General features: G+C 31.6%; 1 protein-coding gene across 5 annotated transcripts; it reads right to left on the bottom strand.

The window, feature by feature from the left end:
• Nucleotides 1-710: 710 nt before the first annotated feature.
• Nucleotides 711-7,389, bottom strand: LOC130967552 (small RNA 2'-O-methyltransferase). 5 transcript variants are annotated; one of them, XM_057892457.1, is made up of 10 exons: nucleotides 7,230-7,389; nucleotides 6,425-6,722; nucleotides 5,613-5,702; nucleotides 4,511-4,965; nucleotides 4,195-4,440; nucleotides 2,803-3,725; nucleotides 2,568-2,719; nucleotides 2,375-2,491; nucleotides 1,529-1,666; nucleotides 711-1,307 (listed from the first exon to the last, which is right to left on the bottom strand). In XM_057892457.1, exons 2-10 carry the CDS (start codon nucleotides 6,695-6,697, stop codon nucleotides 864-866), a joined length of 2,838 nt encoding a protein of 945 aa, XP_057748440.1. In that variant the 5' UTR covers nucleotides 6,698-6,722; nucleotides 7,230-7,389; the 3' UTR covers nucleotides 711-863. The 5 variants fall into 5 exon arrangements, with proteins under 5 accessions (XP_057748440.1, XP_057748442.1, XP_057748441.1 ...); XM_057892459.1 differs by having other exon boundaries at nucleotides 2,568-2,716; XM_057892458.1 differs by having other exon boundaries at nucleotides 6,425-6,717.
• Nucleotides 7,390-22,247: the final 14,858 nt, after the last annotated feature.

The raw sequence follows: 22,247 nt of genomic DNA, 5'->3' as shown, positions 1-22,247 counted from the left end.
GGCTAATAGGAGTAAAAATAAAAAATAAAAAATAGTAATAAAATATACATTGACACACATTTTATATTTATTTTTTATTTTTACCTATCATATTATACACAATACAATAAAACAACAAACACTAACTACACAATAAATTTTTTGGCATTGCCATCAAGATTATTGTAAATTAAAATTTTATTACTATTCACCACATACAAGAACACCGTTGCTGCAGGTAAAGGTGAAGTAAAAGAACCAATTTCTAATGATATTACGTAACAAGAACTAATTGTCTAAAAAATAGAACTAATAAGAAAACAAATAAAGAATCTAATAGCCTAAACGATTGAAATCTTAATGATTAGATGATATAAAATCAACATTTAATATTAAAAAGTATTTATTATTATTGTTATTTTAATTTTTATTTCTTGTGTAAAAAATTGTATTTTTTGAGTTATTTATCCCGACACTACAACTTTAAAATAAGTATTTCTATAACTAAAAATTCAAATTCAAAATAACTTATTTATAAGCTGATATTAATAAAAATCTTTATGTTTTAACTTCTTTTTCCAAAAAAACTTAAGAAAAAACTTATTTAAATTGTTTATTCAAACAGGCCTAAGTGGCATGTCTTTTCCTTCCATTCTAGTATTGTTATCCTTAAATTTCCTTAAATCTAGCAGGGTCACCTTTTATTATATTCATTTCCCAAGAATATCTCATAAAGGAATTGTAGAAATGATCCAATAAAATCTGCCCTTCTTTAAAGCTCTTAATCGCCCTGCCCTTCTCCAAAAATCATTCTGTTGTTTCTCTACTTCACTAAAAAAGGATTCTTGAGTACCTAAAAGAACTGTACAATTCAGTCTAAACAATTATTCGTTCTTCCTATTGCATACCCATTCCCATATTTTATTATAATGGTGATCCATATCAGCATCCTTGAAGCCATCTTCAAGACTCCATTCCCTTTTAAAGACTGCAATTTGGGAAGCAAAACCAGGTTCAATATCAGCAGAACCACCAACTCCACTAATCTCCACATTGTAATTGTGCTGTGCAGCCAAGCCGGATGCCCATTTTCCGAACTGTTCTCTGGTCCACTCAAATTTGTGGTCATGGTTGCGAAACTTACATGATTGTAACAGGGTTTTCTCACCCGATTCCTCATATTGCTCTTGGGCTGCCAGATTGGATCTCTGAAGCACCACATTGTACTCATAATTTGGCGTAGAAACAATGAGAATCCTTGGACAAAAATAACTCAATGCCACATCCCCGAATAGGCATGCTTCATCTTCATCCATATGCTCTATCACCTACATAGAGAGTAATCTGAATAATGCTGCTGAGCAAATAATCTGGCGCAGCTAAGGGCAAGACAGAAAACATATAAAAAGCTTCTAGTAATATACACTAGAAACCTATTCTATAGAACTTGAACTAGGACTCCCCTTCTATAACAAGACAGATCTTACATTTATACCCAAATAAAAAACCTGAAGTCGGCAATAGTGGAATAGCTATAGCGGACAAGTACCTCCAAACAAGTGCCAATATCAAATCCTTGCAACCTGGAACCAAATTTTGTAATTGAACCTTCATAGAGAATTAATGATTTGATACTTGTCAACTGCACACCACTGTCTGAGTTTGTGACCAACTTCGAATGAAGTACCTGCAGACACACAAAATCCAAACAGTGTTTTACTAATGGAATTCACATTATACACGGACAAAATCCTAATTCTATTTTACTTTACACAGAATACCCTTCAAGATCATATTGATTAACTTAGCATCTAACATAAAATTCAATTGCATAAACAATATTTCCATACTGGACAGAAGACGAAGTCAACAACTTTATGCCAAAAACATCACCCTCCAATATTAAAATATTTCCATCTACGAAAAAGGAGCATCTGGTTGTTTCTATTCAAAAGAGAAAAATAAAAAATCCCAGGGTATCGCCTCATCCATTAGGCATCAGATTAGAAACACATCTAAGCAAGAACTCCCCTCCCTTACATACACATAAATTTCCATATGGGACCCAAAAACTTATGCTTAACGAAACCAAGCCCTTTCCATTTGGACCAACATGTAGTTGGTAATAGTTCTCTAAAAATGATGAAAATGATAATATATTCTCTATTCTGAAAAAAAGTTACAAGAACAAATATGAACATAGGATAGGTGAAGAAATGTGAACAACATATATTTTCTTACTTCAGGATATGTGATCATGTGCAGACAAATCTCATGGTACCATAACTTTTAAAAATGACAAAAAAAAAAAACCATTTCTTTCTTGTACATAGAAATAAGTTAAAAACCCAGGTACTCTACACAAAAATAAGTTTGATATGAAATTGCTTGTGACCTTTGCAGCACGGGTCAGACCCTTCGGTGAAATATCAACACCGACAATTTTCTCCAAAGAAGTTTGATACTTCAACAATGCTTCCAACAAGCTTCCAGATCCACATCCAAAATCAATCTGCAATGTCCCCTTGAACGTCAAATTAACAACTCATGTTAACATAAGAAAACAGTGCAGACAAGATTTTCCTTACCAAAGTAGTAGCATGGGATTCTATAATGTGTCGAACTGCAAATTCCACCCGTTGCTTTGAAAGTGAAGGGTTAAAAAGAGCCTGTTCCATCCTTTCCTCCAAAGGCTCTGCTACCTTGGTCAAATTTATTTCATATTCTAAGCAGCAGCCTTCTGATAAACAAGAATATCAGCAGAAATTTATTACAAGCTGATCAACATTCAACAAACATGATTCACAAGAGAAAGTAACTCACTAGAAGATAACAAGGACTGCATTTCGACTGAATCACTTGCTGAAGCAAAAATCAAATCAGAAGTGAATATGCTTGTAGTGAAGTAAGCAGACTGACCAACAGACATCTGCATCACAACCTCCTCCACATAGGAAATTACAGCACCAACTCCCACCTCAAACTCAAAGTTGTTTGTGACTTCAATAACTTTTTTAATATTCTCACCCTCCACAACCAAAGAAACTGAGTAACTTATACAAGATAAAGATCCATTGCATGGACAGACACCAGAGTCTGGACCTTCAATCTTTAACAAGCACACTCCTTTTACTGGCGTGGTACATGATGAATTTATACCCAGTGATTGATTAAGCTGCTGACAATTTTGAATTGAATGATAGTGTGAAATCTCTCTGAAAAAGTTCTCAGAAAAAATCTGGATGCCGAAGATGTCAGCAGTCTCATAAAGTGGTTCAAATGGAACAACTGTATTATTAAAATTATTGTTCAGCCACACTAGAAGTTTCAATGAAGCATTCTGAATGGCATCATTCTGCTTTTTAAAACAATCCTTTGGGAAACACTTAATTATCAAATTCTCACACCTAGAAAGTAATTTTACTTCACACTGAAACATCTCTGTATCTGATTGCATTGGTCTTGTAGTTGTAGGGGCCCCATTGACACATCCAATCACATCTCTGCCCAGGTCTGCAACTTTCAAATTTGATCCACACGATTCAGTTGGTTCTTTTGAAGCAGGGCTTATAATGGAGAATAGAGGTTCAGATAGACGGTGCTGACGGCAAAAATTACAAAGTATATCCCTGGGAAACGAACCCCTCCAATTTACTCTTGTGGTGAACCTTGAAGGTAACTCTGATGCGAGCAAAGCCTCTCTGGATAGTTTATAAATCCCACCTGGGGTCTTCCCTATAAGCATCCTGTATATAATCGAGGAATCATTAATCGATGCAAGCTTGGGCAAATTTGTACAAGAAACGTGACAAAGGATATTTATCAAACAAAAAATTGACACAGATTTCATGTGACCAACAAAAGGGAAACAAAATGGTTATCGCCATTGTCCACATGTTAACCCAGAATCAGAAACAAGAAAATAAACTGGCCACCTAGAGCCTATATTAATTAGACAGAATGATGTGCAGTAAGTTTGTGGGAATGCATATAAAGGTAGACAGAATTATAGGCATTTTAAGCATTATGCTAGGATATGTAGAAATCCTTATGGATATAGTTTCAAGTTATAAGATATGTGATAAAGACATACAAAGGAAAAAGAATTTCACTGCACTCGGATGAGAGGGGGGTGGAGGAGAAGAAGAAGGGAAAAAAAATTACTTCAGGCACTTCAGTTAAACAATTCACTAAATGATGTGAATTTAAAGAGACCTGTAATATGACTGAACTGCTACATCTTCATAGAAAAGATCTCTACATTTCCACGTATATCCAATAGATGCTAATATTGCATCACCAGCTATATCATGACCAGACAAGTAACTTGCCCTTAAATTTGAAGGTCCATCAAGACGAAGGCCGTCTTTTCCATTTGGCAATTTAGAAGATGGATCCAGTATATAAGATTTTGGAGCAGCAAAGAACAGCCTTGTCTCGGAAGAAGCTTTACCCAAATTCCTGTCAAGTCAATAATATATTAGAAAGCAACCATCTAAATTATGATATGCACCTTTCAATTACATTTCACCTTGAAATCAAAACATTGGAGGCATCTTCAAGACCAAGTTCATTTGCAATCATATTAAGATAGTACTCTTTTGAGGAAATATGAAGAGTCACTGCTTCAACAGATTTTTCCTCTGAACTAGGAATGCGTACAGCAGCAACCTGAATGGGTTCTTGCAAACCGTCTTGTTTCAATAATGAATCTACAATATCTTCAGGATATGGACTTTGCTTTCTAATCCAGGGATGTTGTTCAGCAGTAGCAATAAATCCAGATAACTTTGTAGTGGCCTTGATTATGTATGACATAACCAAAAATGGATTTGACTCCACCTCAGGATCAATATATTTACACAAGCTACCAAGCTTTGCATCATAGACAGCAAGGACAGAAACAGGAAGTGATCCACAAAGATCACCTTTCCTCTGTAAAATTGCACCAATGTGACCACTGAGCGGGTGGAGAGATGAAAGAAACTGTATAAGTGTCAGATGACAAAGAAGGGTGTCAGAATGAAATGAAAATCACTGATAGTTTCTTTTGTCTAATTTTCATCATGATGGCCAACCAAAATAATTGTAAAAATCTTACCAAAAGTTAACCAAGCGATGAGACAAAATTGGCCATAAATAAAGTAGAAATTAAAGAATAGACAATTACAAAAACTTTTGGAGATAAGATCCATCCTAAAAGAATTTTTTTACTTGAAATAAGCAATTTGGTAAGGAAGGGATGTAAGAAAAGAACGTTCTATTTCACCATCCATCATTTTACATTTTAAAATTTCAAGGTCTTAAGCTTTATACGGATAGAGGGCAATGAATACATATAGAAATAGCATACAAAATTCTTCGCAGTTCACTACAATAAACGTAAATATTCAATAACTTGAATTCTCAAGAAATTAGAACCTCTAAATGCAAAAAACAAAAAGAAATTAATAAAATAATAAACAAATAAATAAGGTTGATCAATTGGCTGTTAAAAAAATGCAACTAAATAAACCAAAAGTAATTCAATGCAAAAAACTGAAGTCTACTTTTAATTATGAAAAATAATTATGGTCATCACTGTGGTCACTTCAGTATGCTTAAAAATGCTCAAATTCAAATAGATTACCTACATTTTCTGAAAACAAATAGTTAATTCGAGCAACAATGCTGTCCCATGCTTCTTGTGGAGTGGGGTCATCGGTATCAACACGGATGCCAAGCTGCAGTAGAGCAATTGACAGTTGTGAAAGTTAAACTGCCACAATCCTTCAGTACAAAGGTAAAAGAATAAAATAGCAGATACTAGCTCAATACAAAGAATAGATTCAAATAAATTGTAGCTTCAAAATAAGTATTAGGAAATCATTCATGTCCTATCCATAGTATTTTCAAGAGAATATCATATGAAAGAAACAATGATAATACCTCTAAATCTCTATTACAATACATTGTCAAAAATAATGAAAGAAATATTCCAGGATCCAGTTAAAGACACCCATCTATCAAAATTCTTACAAATAACATTCTAGTTTAAACCACCTGGCACCTGGACATGACAAATCGAGAAGAATATAGATAAACACACAGTTAGAAAATGTCTATTATAGCATCATAACATCTTACTACAATCCTAAAAAGGCAATCATGAAGTGAAAGTGGAATAATTCATCACACAGGTATTACAGTATTACTAAGAAAACAATCTCAAGAGTGTTTGGCATTGACATTTCCAAATTTTCTTTGTTAGTGTGTGTGTGTGTGTGTGTGAGAGAGAGAGAGAGGGAGAAAAAAAAGGAATTTTGGGGGGGGGGGGGGGGGGGGTACATCTTCCTCCCAGCTTAGAAAGAAGATAGAAGCAAGACAAATCTAACTTAAAAAAGAGAAAAGCACAATTATTTATTGAAATTATATATTTTGCACACTAACTGGAACTAAGTGATACCTTCTGTATGGCCAACTCTGCTGCAGATTGCTCTGCATCCTTCTTTTTCTTAAAGATCCCTGACACCACAAGAAGTTCTGGAAGTTGCAAGGAGCAACGATAAACGCAGGGTCTTTTCTGTGGTATACTTAATCCCGGACAATCATTTTCATCAGATTCCTTAACTTCCTCTACAGTGTAGCAAGCCTTAGTGCCAAATTTTTGGTGTATTATAGTTTTAGGCGTAACAATTGCCTTCTTAGGTGCAACACCAGTAAATTCTTTGGTCTCCATGAAAAAGATCAGGGCATCCTCTATCCTTGAAAACCAAATATTAAAAAAATATATATATTTGATCAGCCAAGAACTAGTCTTTATTCTACATACTCGAAATTCAAGTATTCAACATCGAAAATCAACAGTTAACTACTTCTAAAGTTGCTACTGGCACAAAATCTGGATTGTACACATAACAAATGACAACTACGCATTCCTTTTCCCATTTTCTTGGAAGGTGAGTAAAATGTTGAAGAGAAGCATGAGTAGAACGCAATAGATTATAACAACCTCCAGCATTATGAGAAGAAAAAAGAAAATCAAACCCTCATTTACCAGTACGATAAAGAAAATAATAAGAATGATACAGCGTGGTTTTGCAGGGGCGAATTGCGGAAACGCATTCTAGCATCGGGAATTAGCTATTTCCGAAAGAATGATGATGATGATGATGACGATGATGATGATGGTAAAAAAGAATCATGAATACATAGAGAGGATTATAGCGAAAGAAAGATTAAGTGAAAGAGAGTGAGAGTATGAAACAAACCTTCGTTGAGAGGCTTGAGGTGAGAGAAGTGAAAACGGGGGAAATTGATTTTGCGAAAGAAATTGCAAGAGAATGTAGCGAATGTAATTGTGATTCTGAATGTAATAGCAAGTGCAATGCAAGAACAAAGAACGAAAAGGTTTTAGAGCGGGTTTTGGAGGTTATAAATATCCTTCACCTCAAAGGTCATGCCCCTTTCAACCTTATTAACTTCTTCGCTAAGTTCACAGTCACACAGGTCTTTGAGTCTTTCTCTTTCTTTTTTTTTTTTTTTCTTTTTCTTTTTCTTTTTGGTATTTTTTTATTTAAATATAAGCCTTACAAAAAAAAAGTTAAAAAAAAAGGGTTGCGGCTTCCTCTAAATTCCAGGGCAGAACTCTCGTCTGAATTTCTTACACTAATTCTCTATGATCACCTTATCGTGTAGAATTATATAAATACAAATTTAACATTAAGCCAGGTTTCATAAACAATAATAATAATAATAATAATAATAAGTAGATGTCTAAACATAATATCTAAGACTAATGTGCAGATAAATTTTTCCTAAACAAGTGCTTATTTGAAGACTCTTGGAATAAAATTCTCTCTGGAATTGAATTGAAATTCTGTTTTATCAAAAAATAGAATAAATTCCAATTCTAATGCCCGCAGATAAAATGTATACTTCCCAAATACAGGTCTCACAAATCACAATTCCCATTTATTTATTTTAACTAGTATATGTATCATATTCTATATGGGATAATAATTGTTCTGGGATTATTTGAAACAGTGATTTAGACCTTAATGTGAGGTTCAAACTCTTTTTAAGGTAACGTTCAATTTGTGTTAGTGTCGAGGTGACCAGGGATGAATCCAGAAATGATATTATGGGAGGCCAATAATACATATAATATTAAAATTATGTAAAAAAATAATATAATATAAGATGTATTATAAAAATATACCGATAGTGAATATATTTTAAAATAGAAAAAATATGTGTATATTTTTTATTAATGAAGTGGTCGATTCTTCGTATCATAAAATTCACCAATAATAGAATTTGTGTCAAATTTTTTAGTAATTTTCTTTTCAATATAATTAAAAGACAATTAGCAAGAAATTCATTTTTTATTTTATTTCTAAGTTATTTTTCACAATATTCATAGTTAAAAAATATCTCTTAATTGTAGCAGTTGAAACAGAGAGAATTAATATTAAATGAATAAAAAAAGACGGCCACAAAAAGAAAAAGAATTCACTTTATGAGATTTGAAAATTTTTATTTAATTAAAAAATATTAGTAATAATATCTTTTTCAGATTTCTTTAATATTGTTACTTATTTTTTAAATATTAAAAATTATTAATATTTAAATTAAACTGGACTTTTATTTATACTAGACTAAATACTAAATAATTTTTTAAAAAAAATTAAATTATACATAATAACTTATTACTATTAAAAAAAGTTGGGGGACCGAGGCCGCCACTCGCCCCCCTCATGTCCGTCCCTGGAGGTGACGTCGTCCAAGTTTCTTATAAAAAAGTGAGAGTGATATCCGCAAGAAATTCTAATACTTAAGTTAACAAAAGTTTTAGATAAATTTTTAGTAGATTGGATTTTCAATATACCTTTTAGAATAGTTCCACCTTAAATGGTGGATGGCTGTTTTCCTTTTTTAGGGAAGTTATTTAGATTTTCTTTCTAGATGGATAGGAGATATCTTAGGAAGTAATTATTCATTCAAATAAGGATGAACTACCATTCTTGCGCCCGACCTCTATGAGGTCGAGTAGAAGTGGATAAAACGGGATTTTTTTATTAGACCTTTATTCATTTCGGGTCTGGTCTTATTTTTGAGTCAAAATATGACAAGTACTACCCCTGCTAAAGTTTGAGCTTTTAAGAGATCGGACTCAAGCCTTTTTATATTTGTTTAATCTTTGGGATATAGGCAGGCTATGTCGGGTATGCCTCTTTTACGGAGATGGGCGGGTACTTGACGTGTTCTTCAAAATTTGAAACGATGTGTCTTTTCATGATACAACGCATGTTCCTTTTGTAGTTTCTTTAGGATATGCGCACATTATTAATGACGAGACGTGAAATGACTTTTTTGCCCCTAATGTTTTTTAAATATTCAAACTCATTTCTCTTTTTTTTCGTTTTTTCTAAAACGTTTGCACTCACTCTTTCGGTTATTTCCAACGAATCTTTTTTATCTTTCCCACAATCTTTGCTGTTTTTTTCAAGATTTTTATCTTGAATTCTTGTTTTAGACATTGGAAGCTTTAGATCGTACAAGCTTTACTGTTATTGTGCATCATTTTCTCTTTGCATTCTCTTTAAGGTTGGTGCTTTAATTCTTTTAAACTTTTGTTTCTGCTTTTGCATTCTAGGTGGTACTTCTTGCTTTTGTTTTTACTGGTGTTGGCAATGGTTTAATTGGCTTTTTGAAAATAGAGTTTTAGTTTTGATAATTTTGCCTTGAACCTAATCTTTATTTGTTATTATCACTATGAATCTGAGTGTGGGGCTTTCCTTTGTGTTGCTCCCAAATGGCAACATTTTCTCTGAAAATGGTCCCGCTTTTATGTGATCTCGTTGAATATCCAGGGTTGTAGGAACTATAATATTAAAAATAACCTGACCCCTTTGGATTTTGTTGTTTTACTTGTCTTTCCGACTTGTAGTAATGATATTTTCTTTTGTTGTATTGTAGATGTAGCATTTATTGTAACACCCTACCACACAGAGCTTTACACCAAGGAGGTAAATAAGAGGTAGCGAGGCGCTACGACTTCTAAAACAAAAATATGTAAATAGATATATACAAAGAATATTTTAACTATGAGTCTTGAAAGAAAATTTAAACGAAACACCAACAGAAAAAGCGCATCACTATTGATCGGGTCAACGCAGAAAAATAGATAAGATTGAATGGAAAGGATAATATATATATATAAGATCAGAGTCCCAAAATACAAATATCAAGCTCTGACTCGAACTACAATCCAAAATACGACTCGAACTACAGAATAAACACCTGTTTCTCCATATCAACTTCAAAGAGGAACAAAATATCATATATAAAAGGTGGAGAATCTATATACATATATACATAAACAAAATACAAATACTAAGCCCCAAAATAGTTCTTCGCTTCCAAGAGTCTCCAGAATGTTCAACGAGGTGCCTCTCAACCTGCATCTAAAAACAACAGAATATGTATGGGATGAGAACCGGGAGTTCTCAACATGGTAAAGGTGCCTGCATAGTTAATATAAAAGGTCCCAGAAAAGTCAGAGGCATTCCTAGAACTTCGACACTCAGATTTAAACTTAAGATCCAACTATACCAGAAATTAGGTAAAACTATCTAAGGGGTTCAAGTTCTAATCTAACTTTAACCTAACATTTCACTTTCTGTCACCTCCAACCCTTCGAAACACCGGTAGAACAATCCTCAGCGTCACCTCCACTAGCATGAGGGATCTCTCAGTTGCAAACACATGCAAAACAGACAATGAAAGCACAAGTATAGATAGCAGTTACAGCAAATAGCTCAGGTAGCAGTTAATTACAGATAAGCAATTAGGAAAACCAAAACAATGCACACTCAAACAAATCATACAAATGCACATGATGTATACCTGTCCTATTGGCTGTGAGCTCACATGTCGATTACTTTGACAGAACCCGACACACCTGATAGCTAATCCGGATATCGTCTCTCTGATATGCATCCACACTCTTGAGGATATAGTGTCTATCACACTTTTGGGATATAGTATCCATCACACTCATAGAATATAGTGCCTGCCGCATTTTCTGGGATAAAGTGTTTCCACACTCTTGGGATATAGCGTCCACCACGCTTTTAGGATATAGTGCCTGGCACACTTCCCAGGGTAAAGTGCTCTCACACTCTTGGAATATAGTGTCCGCCACACTCTTGGGATATAATGTCCATCATACTCATGAGATATAGTGCCCGACACACTTTACAATAGAGAGAAGATGATGCAACACAAGTGGAACAGATTATACACAACCAATCTCACAAGTAGAATCACAACTTAACAAGATCAATCCTCAATCCACCTCATCATAGTCACAGTCACTATCTATCATGGATATAGTGTCCAGCACACTCTTGGAATATAGTGCATGTCACACTTTTCAATCATAATCATTATCCTCATCTCTTATCCAAAGCAAGTGGATAACGCTATTGCCTCCTATCTAGAGTCTCTTTCTCAATCAGATTCAATCTCATACCATATTTAATATTTCTGTACTTCTTAAACATAAATAATCACTTCACCATCTTCCTTCACCACCAAGTTACTCTCCACTTTAGTTTACCCCCTTTCTCTATGGTTAGGAACTAAATTTGGGACTTTTGAAGGTAACTATAAAGGTTTAGAAGCTAGAAAACATATTTAAATTACAAAATATAACTTTTCCAAAATATGGTGGGTATGTGTACGTATGGGGTGCGTACTCATGGATGTAATACTAACAAACTTGCACATGCGAGCACCTCCTACGTACGTGGGTGTCCAAATCAGAGGGGGAGGTTCGCGTGCATTCACATCGTCACATACGCATGTGTTGAAAACTGGCATTCTCGAGTACGCATGCATCATGCGTACGTATGTTTACAAAATTAGCCAAATGATGCGTACGCGAAGGTATTGAAACATAAGGAATTCTCGCGTACGCATGCATGTGTCTGCGTACGTATGCCTTGTATTTTTCAGAAAAGATGTTAAGTCTGCAGAAATCACTTTTGCACACCAAACTTCCAACGCGTATAACTTTTTGTTAAAATTGTTTTTAGTCCATTTTTTAAACAGCATAAACTTCATGGACCCAAATTTTTATTTGAAATAAGTTTGACAAAGTTTGAGAATCTAAAAGCCAAGTTATAGCCTGTCGAAGTTTGGTCAAAAATCAAGTTTTACCGAAAATACCAAACCTCCATTTTTACCAAAAATCCAATTCAAACCAATGTTTCACACCCCCAAAACCATACCAATTACATTCCAACAATGAAATAATCATTCTAACTCTTCCCCAACATACTAATATTCAATTTTATCAATTTTATTTCAAACAATCAACAATAAAAACGATACAACTCATCAATATATCTACATTCACAACTCATAATCTTCATTCACATCAATCACCATCACAAGCTCACAATAAACACAACATTATCACCAAAATCACTAAACTTTAGCAAGTTCACTTAATTCAACGTATCCAACGGTCAACTATAGCCTAAGTTTTCATGTTACATTACACATTATCTACGAGAAACCAAAACTATACCTTGGCCGATTCTTTCCTAGCCAAAAACACCTCAAATTACTTCTCCTTTTCACAAGCTCCAAGTCACAATTTCCAATTCTGCAAGTCCAATCACCCGAATTTCGTTCCAAACCACCAAATTGAACTCCAAATCAACAAGAATATAATCTACTCCACACAATATCACAATAATTAACATAGGACTCACTAATTCAACAATTTACAAGGGTTAGAGTTTCTTTATTGTTATCCATGGGTTAATTGGACTAAACTCAGTGATTTTTTGCTGCTAGAGTTTACCTAAATCATTAAAATTTCTCAATTCCCAAACCAAAAATGTGAAAAAGAAAAAAACAGAGAAATATGCACGAAATTTATAGTTCCTTATCACAATATTTCATTAGAATTGAAGAGAACTCTGAGACAAATGTGTGGCCACAAACGGCTCGTCAATCGGAGCTCTGAATTGAAAGTTACAGAAGATTAAAGTTTGGAGGTGATTTGGGTTAGGGTTCCATGGCTTCTCCTTCCTCCTCAGTGTGCTTCAATGTGATTGTGGGGGAGATAAGGCTGAACTAAGTTATTTATATGTTGGGTCTTGGGTCCGATTTGGGCCTGGTCTAATCAGTTCGGTCCGTCGGTCCAATTTTGGGTCAAAACCTTTAAAATTATTGTTAAAATTTATATTTTTAATATTTCTACTCTTCTAACTTATCAAATTTTAATTTTCTAATTTTTTAAATAATAATTCATTTATTAGCTAATTCTTTATTAATTTTTCGAGATTTACATTTATGTCTCACTCAGTAATTCACAATATGTCTTCTAAGGTCCCATTCGACCAAATTTGGGTAGATATATCTATTCTGATTCCTGTCTCAGTTATTGATAACAATTATGCTAAAACCTTCCGTAGGCATCATAGGATATGTCTAAATTGGAAGGATGAGAGAAATTATGAGATTGTAGTTGCCGACCCAGAGGAGAGGGTGTGTTTTTTCTAACTTGATAAGTCGGAGCGTCACTTTATGTACCTATATGATTGATATTTTACGAAATTAGATGTTAGTCTTCCCTTTTCTGACGTTGAGTCTGAAGTTCTTAGGGTTTGTAACGTTGCTCTTCCCAGCTTCATCCTAATTCATGAGCTTTCTTAAAAATTTATCAGCTTTTTTGTCGAGAACTTGACGTCCTTCCTTCTCTTAAGGTCTTCTTTTATCTCTTTGTTCTTACCAAACCTTTTAGCTCCAATAAAATAAGGTTGGATCTCCTTCCGAGCTGTCCAGAGGAGGAATGTCTTTGCCATTTTTTGACAACTCTTTCAATGACTTTAAAATTTACCTTTTTAAGATTCGTGCTGTTGAGGGTGTCTGACCTTTTTTCCCGAATGAGAGAGACGAGCTCCTTTTCTCTTTGTATTGGGAGGAGAGCCTAGTAATAGTGAAATATAATTTGGACCATGTAGATGTGGTAGAAGGGAGTGTAGTAGCTTTGTTCTAGGAGTGTTGGGGTCGAGCTCCTTATCTGGATACGAAGAGATTTTTAGGAAACCTAAGCCAACTTCAATCCGAGTTAGGTAGCCTTAACTTAATTTTTGTAGATACTCTTTTGTTGGATTGCTTTGTGGATGGCCAATGTGACCCGACTTTCAAGTCGTATAGATAAGATGGCTCCTAAAATTAATATGAAAACTCTTCGGACAGCTGGAAAGAATGTTGTCGCTCGAAGTATACAACTAAAAGAGGCCGGTGAATCTTTTGATCTCTCTTTGCCCTCTAAATCAGACTTGGGTGCCTCAAACTCTATAAAGATTACTTCTGATCTTACTCTCCAGCCAACCCCTCCTCCCTCTAACTCGGTAAAATAGACAACTCTTCTTCCACCTTCCAATTCCGAGCTAAACCCTAAAAAGTGTAAGACTTCGGAACCAAGGGATATTTATGAATAGGATTTTGATGTCATTTATTGGAGTGAGAAACACATCCTTCCACACAACTTTATCAGTATAGATGACGTTGCCATAAAGAGCGATCTTCAGGTTCATGCCTGAGGTAGAATTTGGGCGGCCGGGATTTGTGCAGCTTTGTTAAGAGAACTGGAGAAGACTCCCCTTGATGTCACTCAACGCACTTTGACCGATCTACACGCTGAAGTGGCATCCTTAAAGGAGTCAAAAAAGAAGTGGGATGGTGAAAGAGAGTCCCTCATTTCTAACCTTAGCAAAGCTCGGTCAAGAGCAAAACAGGCAGAGGCAGCCTTAGTCATAGCGAAGGCCTTAAAAAAGAAGGCTGAGAAGAGTTATACTAGAGTCTTCATGGAGAAGCTTGACTTGGTGGACGAGATTACTAAAAAAAATGCGAAGCTTGAGGAAACCATAGCCAAAGACATGGATGAGATGGTGGTGAATCTAAAAACTCAATTTCGGGTTGTTGCTCCTGACACAGACCTCTCTCTTATCAGCCCCGACAATATTGTAGTTGACGGAAAGATTGTTCCTGCCCCTAATGATAAGGAGAACACTCATATGCCCGATCCAAATACCATGGTTGCACAAGTCAGACAGGCTTCTCAAGTTTTCCCTACTCAATTGAATGGTGAGCCCCTTCCTTCTCCACCTATAACTCCCCCTGCTTATGTTGTGCTAGTGTCTAAATCTAGCCTGACTTCATCTGCTCAGTCGAAAGATACTCCGAACTTGACTTCAAATGACCAGGCTCCCTCTTTGTAGTTTAATTTTTCTAAGTGCTTAATTGGCCCGACTTGTGTGTCTTTTTGTGGACAATTTTAATTTTGTAATAGTCGTAGCTTTAAACACTTTACGTTTTCCACTACTCTGATAGTAGTCTTTTGCATGATTGTGTGTTTATCTTTCTTAGTTGTAGCTTTCTACCTTTTACGACATAGTTGTAAATCATTTTGGTAGCTTTAGATGTGGCCTTGAAAATCTTGGTAAAGATTTTTATTAAGTGAAAAAAGGCGTCGGCAAAGTAAGTCGGTCATTTTTGGATCTTTCACTCATAAATTTAACTATTTCTTAATCGTTTGCACTCCGACTTTAAGTAGTCGAGTTTATTAAGTTATTCTTGCCTTCAGTTTTAGGCATGAATTTTTTAAGGCCGGACCACGAACCATTTACATAATTTCTTACACTAATTTGTACCTCGTTGCTTCATCTTGTTGACCCTTTAGGTTGGGCAATAATTTTTGCAGTTTTCGAACTTAAATTAATGCGTTTGAATGAAAAAATTGATAAAAAATGAGTTATCATTAACAAGAGAAAAATATTTTCATAATTTTTCTTACTACTAAGAATTTCTTTTACCTTGCTTGCTAAGGTGCCTCGTTGAAATTCTCTCCAGGAAAATCCTTCTCGAGAAAAAAAATATGAATTCGAGAAAAAGAGTACATCAAGGAGCAAGGTGCGTTTTCTAACTATAATACCTCTTTAAGTTACATGCATGTCATGACCTTAGGAGTTATTCTGGGAGTTACTTGAAACGGTGATTTAGGCCTGAACGTGAAGTATATACTTCTTTTGAGGCAACGTCTGACTTGTGCTGGTGCCGAGGTGCCGCCATCCGCGTTTCTCGTGAGGAAATCGGGGTGGTATCTGCAAGAGACTCTAATCCTTAAGTTAGCAAAAATTTTAGGCAGATTTTTAGTAGATTGAATTTTCAATATACCTAAGTGTGGTAATGTATTTATAGTAGAAAAGATAACCACCTTTTAGAGTAGCTCCACCTTGAATGGTGGGTGGCCGTTCTCCTTTCTCTAGGAAAGTTGTTTAGTAAGGTTGAACTGCTATTCTTGCTCCCGACCTCTATGAGGTCGGGTAGGAGTGGATAAAATAAAATTTTAAATTTATTTGCTGGGCCTTTATTCATTTTGGAATTGATCTTATCTTTGGTCACGATATGAACAATAATATTATTTGATTTCGTATATATGTTATGCCAATATAAATAGGTTACAGATGTGATTGGTGATAGAGAAAAAAAATCAAAAAAATAAAAAAATATTCAAAAAACTATAAAATTATCAAAATATTATAAATACACTAATATATTTTTTGTCAAAATAAAATGCATTTTTATATATAGGTAGAAAATTAAAATTTTTTGAGATTTTATGAAAGGAAACAAATTTGATAATTATTACTTTAGTTGATTAGCATTCTATTTTCGACATTATTCCTAATATGATAATAAATAACTCAGTTGAACAATATGAATTATATTACAAATCATTATATTAATACAACAAAAGAATTTAAATAGTCAATTTTGCTACATTTTTAAATTTTTTTGGCAACCAAATTTGTTAAAATTTAACCAAAATCAATTTCATTAGTGGAAGCGTGTCTACACGCTCTGACTTTCTTTCTCGTATTTCTTTCTTTTTTTTGTATTCCTCCTCCTTCTTCTTATTCACATTTCTTCTTTTTTGCGTATTTCCTCCTCGTCATCATTTTTTTTATTGTTGCGCTTTTTTTTCCTCCTCTTCACGGTAATTCTGTAGTATTATGTGTTTTTTCTTCTTTTTATTTGATATTTTTTATTTTTATTCTCGTTAAAAGAGTAAAACAAGAAGAATTATGAGAAAGAAAAATAAGAAGAAAATGAATAAGAAAAAGAAAAAAATAATGATGATGAGAAAGAAGCAGAAAAAAAAAAGAGGAGTGATTTTGAGTTATGTAAAATTTATCAGAAAATAGTACCAAAATTTTTTAGTGTGACACAAAAATTTCTAAATTTTGGCATAAATTTTTTTTTTACTGTGACACAAGTTCTTGTTAAGAGGGTGAAACAAGAATTATGAGAATGTGAAAGATAATGAGGAGGAGGAAGAGGAATGAGAGTTTTAAATTATGCAAAAAAATAACATCAAAATTTTTTAACCGTGACACAAAAATTTCTTAACTTTGATACAATAGAAATATCTTTTTTAATACTGTATTCATTTTGCTTCTTAATCTTTTTTCTTTCTTTCTGTTGCTCTTATTACTTCTTTTAAAACCATTATTTCTCATATTAAACATGAATGAACACATTTGTACTGTATTGTAATATTATTTTGTTGAATGAATATAAGTTCACACTTATTTAATTAAATTTTTATTAGAAATAAAATAACACCAAAATTTATTTACAATGACACCAAAATTTAAATACAATGATACAGAATATAGAAAATAAATTACATATTAAAAGATTATATTTACTCTATAAAATAAAATAAGATAGCACCAAAATTACTTAAAATTGACACCAAAAATTTAGTAACATGGCACAAAAAATATTGAATTTTTCTAAAAAATATTACACATTTAATGAATTGAATACTTATCTCATATATAAAACAATATATAAAAATCTAAAACTTAACATCAAAATATCTTCATTCTAACACTGAAATTTTTAACTAAATGATATGATAGAAGTAAGAATTTATTTTATAAAAAAATGAGTTGCAGATTCACAAATTTTAATAAAAAAAGAGAATAAGCGAAAAATCTTTAGATAACATAGCGAAATTAAATAAAACAAGTACAAAAATTCAAAAAAAATGAAGAGTGACATTTATGTATAAAAAGAAAACAACTATTTAATATATAAAACAACATTAAAATGTTTTTATTTTAATACTAAAATTTTTAACTAAAAGATGCCATGAAACTAAGAAATGAAATTAAGTATGTAAGGAATATAATTTAAATATTAAAAAATTCAATATGTGAAAAATTATAATCAATTAATTTATATGTGATAAAAATGATAAAATTTATAATTAAATTAAAAAAATTTAAATAAATAAAAATAAAATAAAAAATAAAAGAGATATAATATAATAACGAATAATAATATTTTACGGTTTATAAAAATATATATTAAGAAATAACAATAATGCATGGTAGGAGAAAAAAATAAAAAAATAAATTTTACTCAAAAACATTTAGTTTTCTATATATTTAAGATGTACTATATTAACTAAAATTTCTAGAAAAAAATTATCAAAAAATATTTTATTAATATAAAACTGTATCAGTATTATCTATCAATTATGAATTGTCATCAAGCCGATAGAATTATACATATGTTTTTTAAAAAAAATTAATAAATCGTATAAAAATTGAAAAATAGATAAAAACATGTTTGAAAAAATGTTTGAAAATAAAAAATTAGTCTAAAATTATTTTATTTATATTTTTAATTATTAAAAATTAAATAATATTAAAATATAATAACATATAATTATAAAATATTATATATATAATTATAAATATTAAATTAAAAAAATAATTTTAAATTATTATTATCTTAATATTATCCAACATAAAATATCTTCTCTATCTCTCCTCTTACTTATTAGTCATCTATTCCCTATGCTAAATAGCACTAGTGTTCATCCAGATGGCACGATAACTTTTAGGAGGTTGTATTTAATAATATTTGTATAGTATTTTAGGATATTTGTATTTTAGAGGGTTTACCAATGTTTTAGATGATTTTAGGTTTTTAAAAGTTTTGGAGGACTCTAAAGCTGGTTTGTTTTTGTGAATAAAACAGAATATAATATTGAGACAGAAATTATAAAATAAAAATATTAAAAATGATTTTTTGTGTATTATATTTAAATATAATGTATAAAATGTTAATATAATGTTTAATATTAGGTTTGAATATATATAAATAAGATTAAAATATTATACAAAATAATTAAAATAGATATATTATTTATTTATTTTTTATTTCTTCTTCTTTTTTATTATTTAACTTTTTTGTAGTTGCTGAATAATGGTAGAGGAAGGAAAAGTCTAGGGGGCAGCAGTTTTATTGAAATCTGGCCAGCAGTTAATCAGCAAAAGCAAACTGAATGATCTTTCACCCTTGGATGAAATCTCACACCATTAAAATTACCAATGATGACTAATTGATGGCTATAAATCACACAACTTGCTGACCCCCTAGCACTCCTCGTAGAAGAATAATACTTAATTACCTATTGCAATTCAGTCTCTTTTATCTAATTAAACATTTAAAATTGTTTAGATACAATTTATTTTCATAATTATTTAAATTTTTTATTTTTTTACTTTTAAATTTTTTATTGTGTAAATTAAAAAATTCAATCGATTATGAATTTGTTCTTTTTACCTTAATTAAAAAAAATAGAACACAATAAAAGAAGAACACATAAATAGAGAAGAGAGTATCTAGCTGTAATATCTATGGACAAAAATAATTTTTTTTTTTAAATTCGCGTTCATCTTACTAAATTTTGTGTCTATCTTTGTCTTTCTTTTAAAAGTGGACACAAAAATAAAAAAAAATTGTCCTAAAAATACTGTGTTTAGTGTTCATATTTTTTTGTCTAAATATTTTTTAGATATTTATAGTTAATGTCTCTGTGTCGTATCCACAAACATAAATGCAATCTAAAAATAATATAATATTTTAAAAGAGTATAAATATATATAAAAATATAAAAAATAGTATAAAATAATTTAAAAATATTTAAAAAATATGAGAATTTAAATATTTATAATAAAAATTTTAGATATTTAATTTGAACTATTGATAAGATTAAGTTATAATCATCAATTAAAAAAATGAATGATTATAAATAGATAAGAATTTAAAGTTTATGGAGTATGAGTTATTTAGAGTTTACGAGATATGAATTATTTATAACAAATATGTGTGTTAGTAAAAATTTTTTTTACAATTTTTTTTATATTTTTTATTTTTTTTTACTAAATATTAAGAATGAGACTAATTTGATCTTACCTCAAAAAAATTGAATAAATTCAAATACCTATACAATAACATTGGAATATGTTTAAGATGGTGACGCATAACTTCCTTGTGGAAAAAAATACCGATAATAATAATCATCTAATTTTTTAATTTTTACACATCATTTTCATTACATCATAAGTCACCAAAAAAAAAATTTACATCATCACTCTCATTTATTATATTGTTTTTCTTCAAATATGAAAAGCTTGAAAATGGTGTTCTGACGTGGAAATGGGAAAGTCATTAAAGTACAGGTAAAGAGGATAAATCACAAGCACGTTAAAACGTTTTTTATTTTTAGTATTGGCGTTATATTGGTATTTTCCAATAATATAAAAATTTAATATATATATTTTTGTATGAATACAAAAAATATGAAAATTAGATTTGTGATTTTTAATTTATTTTACAAATATTTAAAAAAAATACAATCTAACAATCAGATTTATATTATAATATTAAAACTTTTTTAAATATATTAATTAAACCTTTCGATTTATTTGAGAACAAAAAAATTTATCTCATTATTGTGCATTATAAAAATTTGATCTTTCAATTTTTTAAATCTAAAAGTCTAATTTGTCATTTGAATTAAAAATTTAAATTGATATAAAATAAAAACACATTAATTAATCATAAATTTATGATATTATATTTTTTTTAACAAAGAATTAAAAAAACTCAACACATTAAAATTAAGTAATACAAAAAAAAACATGACATATACATACACAAAAATATATAATTTATTGTTATTTTTGACATTGTCATCAACAACTAAATACTACAACTATTTTAAAGGAACTCATTTTTTCTTATATAAAAAAAATTATGGTGTAACGCAACAAAATAGATGTGTGACAAAAATTTTGACAACTATGGTCTCAGATACAAATCGTAATCTATGTTTTGAGCTTTTAATTTTTTTTTGTTTATGAAAATTATCAAATACATGCTGTGTTTAGTAAAATAGTAGTTTTTTATTTTTTTTATTTATTTTGGTGTTCGCCAAATGCAGGTTGTGCTTTTTAGAATGGTCAAATTTAATTTTTTTTAAACCCACAAATGCAGGTTGCGTTTTGATAGTGTCAGAAAATTTTACTTAAAGGCCTGTATAAAAAATAATATTTTAATTGAGAGTATTGTCTATAAATACGAAACGCACAATTTCATCTTTCCTCACTTCTCTTCTTACTCTTTTTTGTATATATGTCATTATTGTGAGTTTTTTTGCAATTAGTTATACCCAACACACACAAAGAAGTGACTTTTATTTGTGAATGTTCATTATCGTTTGCTATTCTATGCACCATGAGTTTTGTAGAGTTGCAAAATGGTCTTTGTGATAACATACAAAGTTACATTTCAAAAAAGGGGAGCAACATTTTATACAGGAATTTTATACAAGTATTTAGTGGAGTGATACAATTTCAAATAATGTTCATCACTGACGACGCAAGTATGCAGCATACGTTCCGTATTTATCAACAAACTCAATTTCACGTGCCGATGATAGAAATGTACGTTGAGTTCGAACAGCATACGGGGCTGGACGTGGTTGGCGCGGAGGTCAATGTTGATGAGCTCAGGGATATAGATTGGGAAGAAGATAACAACGATAATGAAGAGTAGTTCGAAGCCAACTATGAAGTCAATGAAAAAAATGATGACGGAGACCTGGCAGATAATCCAGCGGTGCAAAATAAAGCAGATGCGATTGTAAGCCAGCACCTCTTTGGTGTTCCGTTTTTTATGCGGATTCTGGATTTCGAAGTCATGTATGCCCAAAATTTTCTGAGTATGCGAATATGAGTATGTTATGATTATTAATTAAAGTTACCACTACCATTTATTTTATTTGCCTTGTCCGACTGATGGTGGTTCATATGTCGTAGGTGAAGACAACGTTG

This window comes from Arachis stenosperma, chromosome 3 (genome assembly GCF_014773155.1).
Source record: "Arachis stenosperma cultivar V10309 chromosome 3, arast.V10309.gnm1.PFL2, whole genome shotgun sequence".
NCBI lineage: Eukaryota > Viridiplantae > Streptophyta > Magnoliopsida > Fabales > Fabaceae > Arachis > Arachis stenosperma.
The sequence above is the reverse complement of the archived record's forward strand: the minus strand, read 5'-3'. Positions and strand labels throughout refer to the sequence as shown.